This window comes from Lepisosteus platostomus, chromosome 7, assembly GCF_059453375.1.
Source record: "Lepisosteus platostomus isolate fLepPlt1 chromosome 7, fLepPlt1.hap1, whole genome shotgun sequence".
Classification (NCBI taxonomy): domain Eukaryota; kingdom Metazoa; phylum Chordata; class Actinopteri; order Semionotiformes; family Lepisosteidae; genus Lepisosteus; species Lepisosteus platostomus.
The window spans coordinates 45,658,888-45,671,113 of NC_142617.1; the positions used below are offsets into that span (position 1 = coordinate 45,658,888).

The following is a 12,226-nucleotide window of genomic DNA, read 5'->3' on the forward strand; positions in this document are numbered from 1 at the left end:
CAGCCTGAACAGAATCTTAATGCCAACTCAAACCAAGAGAGCCATTAACTAGTACATTTACAGCCCGCAAATTTGGTATCTAGTTGTGCTCTAAGTCACCCTTATTGAAATTAAATGCTGTATACAATGGCAAAAGCTCAGAAAACTGTAGAAAGGCACAGTGAAATCACGAAACTTGCGGATGGTGACTGGGGACACTGTGCTGGCCTTCGGATAAGACATTAAGCGAAGGTCCTGACTTCTTAATGCCATTACAAAACCCATGCCACTGTTTGTAACGGTAGAGGTGTTAAACCCTGTCCTGGCTAACATTCCACTCTGGGCTTCCACAGTTTGGCTACCTTAAACCTCCCCCTTGATTCAGCTGGTGAGGCAGTTTCTCTCTGCTGTGCAGTGAGGCTGCTGGTGCTGAATGGCTGCCCTGTGTCACCCAGGCAGGGCTGCGCTTCTGTGGTGGTTGAAGAGACCACTTCTATATGGGAAGTGCTTTCAGATCCTTCAGGATTAATGTTACAAATGACAAATGCAGGGAATTATTAAAAACCGCTGTTATAACACTGATAGGTATGGATGAACATCTGCAAAAAACGATTCTTACAACCGTGAGTTTCATTGGATTTGTAACAATTATGTTTGGCTATATGTAAATTAACTGTTAACTTTCAGTGAACACACTGTTCAAATGTATAATTCATGGCTTATGAACATTAGTATGAGGCTTCAATAAGCTTGTTGAAGAAGACAGAAAAGAGTTAACGTAGAACAGAACGCAGCTCAAAGGTGGATGTCCTGCCCTGTCTCTGCTGCTCTTTGTGCTGCCTGTAGAGGTGGGAGTGGGCCTGGGGATCGGACTGTGCTGTGTGCCCTCCAGTGAAGGCTGTCCAGGCATTTACATCCACACGCTGTCTCCTGGCTCGGTGGCGCACATGGACAGCCGACTGAGGTAAGGGTGTTCACGACTGCCTTTTCTTGGGCACCTCCTGTCTCTTAACTGTCTGCATCTCTGACCCTGTGCTCTTTTGACAGATGTGGTGATGAAATCATAGAGATCAATGAGACGGTGGTGTACAACATGACCCTGAACGAAGTGTACACAGTGTTGAGTCAGTGCAGTCCTGGACCAGTCCAGGTCATCATCAGCCGACACCCTGACCCTAAGGTGCGCAGGACAAATCTGATGTCAGCACACTTTCCTTTCTGCTTCTAAGTAACTGCGACAGGAAGCTAAGACTATTGCATTATAAACTGCACTAGAGCTCAATTCCCACCATAACACATTTGATAACTTGGTAAAAATCATGATAAAATGACCAGATGATCCCTCTGCACTCTCTAGGTTTCTGAGCAGCAGCTCAAGGATGCCATTGCACAGGCTGTGGAGAACAGCAAGCTGAAAAAAGACCGAAGTCAGTGGAGCATGGAAGGTAGAGTTTCACTGTTCCAAAGAAGTCCAGTGAGCTGACTTTATCAAAGCTTTTGAGGATTTTGACGACTTCAATCTTGTCTTCTCTGTTCAAGAGTAATAAGATTCACCAGTTTTAGCCTGTCAGATTAGACAAAATCTAATATAAAATTTAAAATATAGAGATTTTACATATCAGACCTATATTTTCTTTTTCACATGTTTCATGCTTACCTAGGATTAAAGAAAATGGATCCCTGCTATCACGGAAAGCAGAAATGTGACAAATGCCTTGAGAGAAGCTTCAGTCATTTAAATAACAGGCGAGTCCAGAAGGTGATGACTCGGTCCTGCAGCGACAGCAGTTACAACCACTGCTCCTTCTGCAGCAGTGGCAGCTCCTCCCACACACATCAACACGCCGACCTGAAGTCTCGGGTGCACAGTGTGGACGTTCCCATGCCAACCTCTAGGGGGCACAGTGTGGACGTTCCCATGCCAACCTCTAGGGGGCACAGTGTGGACGTTCCCATGCCGACCTCTCGGGTGCACAGTCTGGATGTTAGCATGGCAACCTCTGATGTCCACAGTTTGGACATTCCCACTGGAACATCCCATGAGGCTGCTCCTGGTTCTGTGGCCTGGCCAGAGAGAATGTCACCTCCACATCACAAAGATAAAGACAATGTTCCTAACAGGTGTGACGCTAAAGGCTGTAGCCAACAAGCTGCAGACCTCAGCACCAAACACACGAAAGTCTCCAAACCCAAACCACCTCCCCCACCCAGAAGGTACTTTAAACAATCAGATATTTCACATGAAGAGCATTTCTATGGCCCTGCAGGAGACAGCAAAGACTCGCCTGTCAAAGATGATGGCTGGCACCCTTCTTATATCAACTGTCAGGTAGGACTCGCCACATTTACGGGCACACATGACCATCTGCTTAACTTTTCTGGGTAGAAATGACACCCTTTTCAAAAGTATTTAACTAGAATTTGCATAAGTTTGTAAGTTTGTAAGTTAATAACTTACCTATATTTTCTGTATCATATCAGGCAAAACTAAAGTAGACATGAGATTATATTTTGACAGGTCACATCACCATCTCAAATATGACTGCTTACCACTGATAATGGACGTTTTCTTAGAGACCTGCTGAAAGTGCCAGTAGAGTGCTTTTCTTTCTCTTTATAGTAATGAATTTGGCTTATTTGCACTTCTCTGCATGGGTGCTGAAAAAGTTATTTCCTCAGCACCCCTGGAAACCACAGTCAAATCCTGTCACAGCATGTCTGTGGGTGGTTTCTGCTGTGGTTAGAGCAGAAGTAAAACCATGAGTTTGACAACAGCCACGCAATACAAACTCCTTTCAAAAGAATGTGCTGTTCTTACAAAACCTAACTGAAATATACCATAAAAAGGCACAATAAATAGTAAAGTTTGTCTCAAAAGCTTTAAATCATGTGTAATATTTCTGTATGTGCTTTTAGTTGTTTTGCAGTTTATACATGGCTTTGAAAAAGATTCCTGATTTACTGTTTAAAAATGTACGTTGGCTTCTTACTCTTGGGTTAATGTGTGCACCTGGGCCTTGGGGGCAACACTGGACTGGAACATAATTCGTAACTGAAAATTTTATTATAACATTTCAGACCTCCTGTATATTAATATCTATAATTTTACTCTTATTAACCATATTTTAACCAAATACTTTTTTTCACAATCCAAAGTGCCAAACTATGACTTTAAAACAATATATCGACATTCTAAAGTTTCATACAAATGAAGTAGCAATAGCATGATTGATTAAAAAATTTCCTCCATTGAAATGCAGTCTCAGTGATACCCCCGGAAATACTGAGATCTTTCAACCCTTCAGTCTGCTTGTTATAATGCAAGTCACAGAATTGGTCAATGGTAATTCGTGTATAGAAAATGTGTATGTTCTTCATACTGTCTTAAGTCATTGCATGCTTGGCATGATATTTACTTATGCCTGCAAGAATTTAAATCATAAGGAAACCAATATGATTTTTGTTCTGCATCAGTATTGCATGCCAGATTGAAAACGAATGCATTACTATACCTTTCAAGGTCTCTGTAAAAGAGCTGCAAAAGAACTTATTTCCTGTTTGTGTCACAGGAAGCAGGGAGCGAGCTGGCTAAAGGAACTACAGTGGTTCAGACCGACACTGTCACTGCAACGGCTGCGGCTCCCGGCGACTGCAGACCTGTCTCCAGCACGACAGAATACTGTTCGAGACAAGCAGGAAAATATCAAGGTACTAACATTTTTTTTTTACAAATTAAACGATAAAGAAACGTGTACTGAAGTACAGCAACAACGTTCAACTCACATTGCATTTTAATCGATTAATCATCTTTGCTGCCATTTCAGACAATCAAGAGTATGAGGATGGTATGTGTGTATTTGTGATTAAAAACACATTTAAAAAATAATTGCTCATATTCCAGATGTTTTTTAAAAAATGCTTTTATTTTCTTTATGTCTGAAACAGTTTAGAAAGCTTGCAGCTACGTATCATTTACTTCTTATCTTTGCATTGTTTTCAGAACTGTGCATCTATTGTATTCATATTCAGATGAGTTTGACTTAATTTTCACAGACAACACAAAGAACAAATTTCTTTTGTACTTTAAAAAAACCTTGAAAATCAATAAATTGTCACTTATGAATAAAAAAGTATGGGAAATTAATTTATCAACTTGCTTTTTTAACCCAGAGGACTGTGCACAAGGTAAAAGGCCGACACTGAGAAGACAGGCCCATGTGGATCTCTTTCTCGATCAAACACAGGATCCCTGGGTAAGGATTTCAGATAGTATTGAGGGCCAACTAAGTTCTGTCATCATGAGTCAAGAGAATGGACAGGCCGATCTGAATGGCTCTTCCATTTCACAAGAGAAAGATGCATCGGAAGCTGGCAGCACAGCTCCAGCCTTAAACACGACCAAGTTAGAAGAATCTCCAAATTTGAAGAAAGGGCCTCCAGTGGCCCCAAAGCCAGTGTGGGCTCGGCAGAGCCTGAGAGGCATGAAGAGTGGGAGATTGTCTGAACCCATCAAACCTGTAGATCACAAGAGCTCTGATGTGGGCAAAACCTTTGGAGTGAGTTTAAGAGCTACCTCAGCTAAGACAAACCTGTCTTTCAAAGAAAAATTGCATTCATTTGAAACTTTGTCCAGCCCCGAGTCGCCAGAGAGGGGGGCAAGGAGGCTGGGCTCATCTTCGTCATTGCCTGTCATGGACAAAACCCCAAGCAGAAATGACACAGCTTGTTCTATCAAAACTGATAGTCACATGAGCAGCAAAGCTACAGAAGCCAAACCACCTGATAACAGCAAGACTCCTGAGCCCACGACTGAGCAGCTCCCCAGTGAAGGGATCACATTTTCAGCTGTTATCACTGAATCATGCACGATAAATAAACCCGCAATCATCTCAATAGACAGCAAACCAGTTGAAGATGCCCCTGTGGTCCTGGCAGAGCCAGAGGTATCATCTTCTCTTTCAGAATCCTATTCCTTTCCAAGCCCCAGAAGATGCAGTAGTACAAAGGGAATCACATCAGAGAAAACACCTCAGATGGAAGATGAAAATGAACTGCAGAAGGCACCCAGCCTGAGAACCAGGAGCCTCCCAGTCTCTGCATCCCAGCCTCCTGAGCCCTCTGTCCTGAAGGTGTTTGATGGAGAGAGCCTGGGTAAAATTCTGTCCTTCAGCAACCAGGTGTCAAACGCATTGATGAGGTCAATGCGCTCCCTTCCTCAATCCCCCTGCACCTGGCCCAGCAATCCATGGAACCCCGGGCCAGAAGAGGATGGGGGGGCAGACAAGGACCCCCTGTCTACCACTGGTGACAACAGCCATCATGAAAAGGGATTTTCTGTCAGGTGGGTGGACTCCTTTACAAAAAAAAACCTATGCCACTGATTAGAACAGAATAAAATAAAACCCATCCCACCTGCCAATTAGAAGCTGCAAATGGTGGGTTTTCCATTTGACAACAGTAAGAAGTCATGAACAAAACTTTTCTATCAGGTACTGGATTTGAGGTTTGTGATTGGAGTTGTTGTAAACTAAGAGATGATTAACAGGAATTAATGCAACCAAATGGTAAAAATAAAAACAGAAGCATACCTGACAATCACTGTACAGAAAATGGAGGAAAGATCTTTGTGAAATCCACTGAAACCTAACCCCTTTAGATTTCACACGATAAGCAGTAAGATGAATCTAGTTCCTGTTTTGAAAGAGGAAACAGACCGAAAACAGTTGCTGTTACTGAAAGACTAAAACATTTCCAGTTACATTAAAGGTGGATGCTGTATATACATCAAAACAGATACAGTAATAAATGTTTTGAAAAGATGTGCAACAAAACCTACTTACTATTTAGGTAAGAGATTTTTAAAGAGAAAGTCTAGATGCCAAGACATTCACAAATGAATCAGGAAGTGATTTATTTTTAAATGCGAGCATGGCCTTTTTGTGAAAAATGAGAGTGAAGTATTTCCATTGCTCAGACTAAGTTTGAATAAAGGTTCTTCTGCTTGTCAGCCTGGCTGAGCTGAGAGAATGCACAATTGGAATAGTGGAGGAGAAGGAGGAAGGGAAGAGAGAGCTGTCCTCATCTATGACCTCCTCTGCCTCTGCCCAGTCAGTCATCTCCATCATCCCACCTGAGGAGATAGAAAAGATGATTGAGGAAGTGAAAGCTCTGGATGAAGAAACCTTGAAAGTAAGCATGATGGAGCACCAATGCTCATGCTGTCTGTTTGTCCCTAACCCTGAATCTGACTTTATTTATGTCTGTTTCGCTGGTAGAAGTATTTACAATCATTAACTTAAGTATTTAGGATTATTAACTACATAGTTGCCATAGCTACAATAACATAGATATGTGAGTGAGCAGGTAAACCATAAAACAAGGTTGTGTGAAAAGCTCTCAGGTATTTCAATATAAAATCTTATGCTTTTACATTATATTATGTTAGGTTTTATTATAGATCCTCTTCCATTAGAAATTATTTGTAGATTTGTGACACTCTCCTGTGGCCGGCTTCTCTACCTTTCTCTGCCCTTGCCAAGAGAATGCCCCAACCTTTCCTGATCTAATAAAAATCCACCCACCTTCCATGCAGAATTGACAAATACCTTCTCTTCTTTATGTCCATGTTTCCAAAACAAAAAAGAAGGATTTAAATCTTTGTTATTTAACACAGATAAAGAGGCATCTGGAATTGGTAAAAGTAACAGCTGCTGCATATTAAGAAGATAAAAAAAGTTACAAATAAGAGAAAACTATTCATCTAGCCCATTCGGAAGTTAGTGAGCTAAATGATCCAAGAATCTTATGCATCCTTTTCTTGGGAGAAGCCCAGGTATCAGTCTCAACAACGTGGCTTGTTTCATTCTCCCACAACTCTTTATGTAAAGAAGATCTAAACCAAATTGTGTTGTAACGATGACAGAAAGATAAAAACACTGGTGTAACAAACTTGCTGTGTAAACCTGGTGCAAGATTCATCCAATTATACAGCTGAAGATTATTTAGATAAAATCGGTAGTGCATTCATTCAATGACACCAGAACATTTCTGTAACACAGTAACTTGAACTTGAACTTGAACTTGAACTTTATTGCCATATGTAACCGGTACTGGTACAATGGAATTCTTACTTACAGAAAGTCTCTCGATTGTAAAACAAGTGTAAAAACAAAACAAAGTGCAAACAGTGCATCAAGACAATGTGCAAACAATAGACAATGTGCAAGTAAACATGCAGGCAGTTTGAATGTAAACAATACAGACATGTAAACAATGACTGGAGACGTACAATAAATAAATTACAATGAGGTAGATGGTGATGGTGTGGGTGTGGTCCGAGGGGGATGGCTAAATGTGTTCGCCAGTCTCACTGCTTGTGGATAGAAGCTATTGAAGAATCTAGTGGTAAGTGTCCGTATGCTCTTATATCTCTTGCCTGAGGGCAGTGGGGTGAAGAGCTCATGCCCGGGGTGGTGACTGTCCTCTGTGATGGCCAGAATTCTACCACGGCAGCGGTCCTCGTAGAGCTGTTTAATCTCGGTGAGACCGCAGCCAATGATCTTCTGGGCCATATTGACCATTCTCTGCAGTGCCTTTCTTTCTCGCGAAGAGGTGTTGCCATACCACACGGTGATCCCGTTGGTGAGGACGCTCTCGATAGTGCAGCGGTAGAAGTTCACCAACACATGTATTGGCATCCCCCATCGCTTGAGGCACCTTAAGAAATAAAGGCGCTGCTGAGCCTTCTTCATGATAGAGTAGTGTGTGTTTTCAGTGATTTATTCACTTTCCTGATGCTTTCATCCAAAACTACAGTATACTTTAAGCTTTTTTGAAGTTATGATGGTAGCCGTCAAGGGTGTAATGTTTTGAAGTATGTAAAATGTAATACTTTTTTATCATCTAATGTAAGATGATGCATGTAAAACTCAATTTAGTCTTAAACCTGAATAGTTTGAGTCTTTTCTGACAACATGCCTGTAATGAGACTCTTCTAATGATGTATGAATGAACCACGGACTTCATAGTTCTAAAAGTGAAATGCAAACCTTGAACAATTTTGCTTTTTTTTTAGCAATTTGAAGATATCCATGTTGTAATATTACACAAAGAAGAAGGAGCTGGCCTGGGGTTCAGCATTGCAGGAGGAATAGACCTTGAAAACAAAATGACCACAGTGAGTAACTTCTGCTCCGGTTTCTACTTCCTCTCAGGGTTTTGGAATATTACTGCAATTTGAAACACTGTTTCCTGTGAAATGTCAAAGAAAACATGTTAATTACACTTACTGCAATTAGTAATTACAGTTAGCAATTACTGTGATTAGGGTCATTTATGGTTGCAGCTTGGTTTCTGTTATGAAATGAATTTGAGTAAATAGAAACGAGGACATTATTTAAAATGAATATCAATGCCTCTTCGTCCTTGTGTTACACTAGGTGCACAGAGTGTTTCCCAATGGGCTGGCAGCACAAGAAGGAACCATTCAGAAAGGAGACGAGGTGCTCTCCATAAACGGGCAGACCCTTAAAGACGTGACACACAGCGACGCAACAGCTGTCCTCCGCCAGGCCAGGATGATGAAGCAGGCAGTCGTTGTGGTTTGCAAATCAAAGGAAAACGAGAAAAGTGCCTCTGAGACCAGTGACTGCAGTGCAGCTGCCAGCGGTGCAGAGCGTCAGAACGAGACGGGTACTTTTTTCTAGGGAGAAGCACTGTCATGTCTTGAATTTGACCACACATTGCTAACACAAGCTCCATGTAAAGGGAGAAAATGAGCAAAAGACAAAACTGCAAGATCTAAAAGTCCTTTTTCCTAGGCCACTGATTTCATAGTGGAATGCCCCAATAAGGTGGAGGTTTAAGTACATTGTGACCCAATCAATATCCCTCAAACACTGAGAGGTAGAGAAATTCAGCCAAACAATCTGCCAGTCAAACAATCATTAAAACTGCAGATTTTTTCTGATGTTTTAAATGTTGCATGTCATAGTACTTTCTAGTAACTTAGAAGTCTTAGTCTCTAAAAAGTCATAACGGTGCAGCAACGAACATGGCTTAATTCCAATACAGTTTTGAAAAAACATAGTCCTGGTGCTTTATGTCTATGAAGGAAATTCTTTCTTGACATGCACAGAATCCACTACTAAACTAACCAAGGCAAAAAAAGTTTTAAATAAAGCAGAGGAAGTGTGAGTATTGCACACATTTGTTTTTGGAATCAAAACCCTCCAGGTTTGGCCAAGCATCATCTAAAATAGTCAAAGCTCAAACCTAAAAAAAGATAATTCAATCATTCCTTTTCTGCTGTCATTGGCAGACGAGCCTGGGGAAATTCTGACTGTAACACTGGAGAAAAACGCGGCAGGGGTGGGCTTCAGTCTGGAGGGAGGAAAAGGCTCCATTCATGGAGACAAACCGCTCGTCATCAACAGGATTTTTAAAGGTAAACTGTTTAAGTAATGATTCTTGAAAAAAGACCTGGAATTACAATGGTGTCAATGTATAAAAATAATGTTTAAATGTCAGAAGAGTACCCTAGGACAGGACCACATAATTTAAGCTATTATGGCATATACTGTACAGTAATGCCTTCTCTCTCTCTGGCTATAGGATGACATTAAATCTGAATCAGAATGCTAATAACATGTTATAGTAATTAATGAACATATCGGACATCATTGCTGATTAAACAGCAAGTAGTTTGTTTTTAACTAAAGTATTCCAGGTTTCTTCACACCATCTCAGTGCAGAGATGATGTTTGTCTATTTTTTATTCCATTGCAGCAGATCCCAACCCTGTTCCTGAATTTGCTTTCTGATTTTAAAAGGTCAATTGTAATTGTGATTGGGATGTACCACCCTAAGAGGTTCAGAACTGCCCACATTTGTGTGCATTTCCTGAAATGTCACCAACTGGAGCTCTGCAGAAGGAAAAAGGACTCATAGTGAAAGTATCTGATACAGGGTCATTCCCATCTGTGCATATTCATCATAATGTGGTCGATTATTAAGAGCTTTAAAGTCAGAAAGCATGGCAAGCAAGTTGAGGTAAAGCTGCATACATATCTGTGAACTGAAGTAGTGAGAAATGGTACTCTTGAAGCAGGAGTGTTTTGTCACTTGTTAATGACTGAAGAAACAAGCTAAACAAAGTTAAAACAAGCAAGCAATTCAATTAAGTCAGCAATTAGCTCTGGAGATGTATAGCTCAGCTGGAATGAAAATCAGAAAGCATTATCCCTCTAGGACTAGGGCTGGGATCCACTGGACTATTGTGCAGGTTAAGCTTTTCTTACTTACGTTTCTATTTCTATCATTACTAGTAATAATTATTATTGTCATGTAATGCAAGAGAATAACTATTGGCATAGCTTTGGCTAAGTACCTTGTGCCACTTTTAGAATGCCACAATGAAGGAAGGCACCACAGCCAAGCAGACTCCAGACATCTGAACCTATGCTGCTACAATGTGATAATACTTTATTGTCTCATTTCTCAGGAATGTGTCTTGCATCAAAACAGCTATGTTTTACACCTTGCAAAACATACAACAACTAAAGGCAAACATTGTACATTACATTACCAATATATAACAGACATCACCCATTCATTCATCTAACACCACTCCAACAGGAACCCACACAACTTCACCACAACCCTGTAAATTCACTTCCCGCACACTTACAGTAAGTGCATATAATGACACATTACCTCCACTTTTGCACACAATCCACTGATTGCACTTGCCTATAAACCATTATTCTTTTATTGTGAATTCATTTACTGAGTAATTGGATTGACTGGGATAAAAGAATTTCTGATTTTCTTTAGTCTATATTAAAATGTCTGAAGGCATGAGCCGATATTCTTCATGTAGAACAAGTGAGTGTGCATACTCCTAAATATTTATAGGATGTAACTTGCTTAATCGACACATTTTGAAATGTGACAGGTAAAGATGGTCATCCTGTTCGAGCACAATTTGTGTGTGGGGTCTGTCCTGTGTGATGAATTTCTGACCTCCAGTCTTCAGGCACATCTTGCCTTAAAGTAAAATGACTGTGACAGACCCTTCCTTTAACTTGGATGGTAATAAGAGTCTGCACACACAAAAACCCATAGTCCCAGCTACTGGTCAGTATATGAGGCTTTTATTTTTTGCTTTTGCAGGTGAAAACAAACAAAAAAACTATAACCGCCACTATTACACCTTTAAATATTGAATACAAACTTAATGCATGTGTGAGGGCATGAACAGCCTTCAACACAACTCTAATCAATTACCTACAGTAATTTAACATCCACTGTGTAGCTCTTTACCAAGATTAGAGGTTGTGTAGCACCCTCTATTGGAGGTCAGCTGCAACTTCAGCCCTTCCCTTCGCTGGTCTGCCACAACCAATGAAGAGAGAGTCAGTCAACCTGCTGCCAACAGGCAGGCTGGGGGGGAACAGTTCTCGCACATGCCCCCATGAGTTAAGCAACCTCCGCCATGAGGTTAAATGTATGGAGACTACAAGTCCCCTGCCCAGCAATTTTCCTTTGTTGTTTCCTGGAGGCTGTGTGGATTGGAATGCACTTCCCAGTGACAACCTTCCCCTTGGATGGAGGCTGCTGCAGTGATAGCAGCATTGTTGCCCAGGCATCACCCTCTGTATCCTCTGGTATTTACGGAAAGGTCATGGACGCACTCTTTTATCCTTTTGGCAGACTTAGGGCCAGCTATTACTCCTACAGTACCTCTTCAAGGCCTACAAGCTATAATGGAAACAGTAGACAGTTGTCCCCCGCCTCTTCTGGGAATTCAGGCCAGGAAAAGGCCAGGGCAGCTTCATCTCTTTCTTCCTCCGGTTGCTCTTTTCCTACGTCTGGGTTTCTAGCAAGGATACTGTAAAAAGGATTCTCTTTTCAAAACATTTCCCCTATTTCACTTCTGTCTCTGCACTGGTCAGCCAGTGGCCATCTCTTTCTGGCTCTTTCTGGCCCTTTTCCAGCTGAACCTAGAGGCTGTTGCTGCAACTCTGAGACTTTTCCAGCTCATTGTCCAACTTTTCCAGATCTTCTTTAAGTTCTGTTTGTGTTCAACCTGGCACGACTGCAGCTATCTGATCTGTATAACAGGTTGCCATTTTGGACTCCAGGTTCTTTAGCCTTCAGGGCGTCACTCTGCTTCTTCAGCTCTGAGGAGAGTTTTGTGCACTTGTGACACAGTTTCAGTTATTCCTGAGCCCTAGGCCAGCTGCTG

General features: G+C 41.3%; 1 protein-coding gene across 1 annotated transcript in view; it reads left to right on the forward strand.

Moving 5' to 3' along the window:
* The window catches only part of il16 (interleukin 16), a 34,484-nt gene that overhangs the window by 19,035 nt on the left and 3,223 nt on the right, over positions 1-12,226 (forward strand). The window contains exons 12-21 of the mRNA XM_088640729.1: positions 826-943; positions 1,027-1,159; positions 1,337-1,424; positions 1,641-2,308; positions 3,549-3,687; positions 4,150-5,320; positions 5,988-6,168; positions 8,054-8,155; positions 8,418-8,670; positions 9,299-9,424. Coding sequence (XP_088496855.1) covers positions 826-943; positions 1,027-1,159; positions 1,337-1,424; positions 1,641-2,308; positions 3,549-3,687; positions 4,150-5,320; positions 5,988-6,168; positions 8,054-8,155; positions 8,418-8,670; positions 9,299-9,424 — 2,979 coding nt within the window. The remainder of the gene's footprint in view (positions 1-825; positions 944-1,026; positions 1,160-1,336; positions 1,425-1,640; positions 2,309-3,548; positions 3,688-4,149; positions 5,321-5,987; positions 6,169-8,053; positions 8,156-8,417; positions 8,671-9,298; positions 9,425-12,226) is intronic.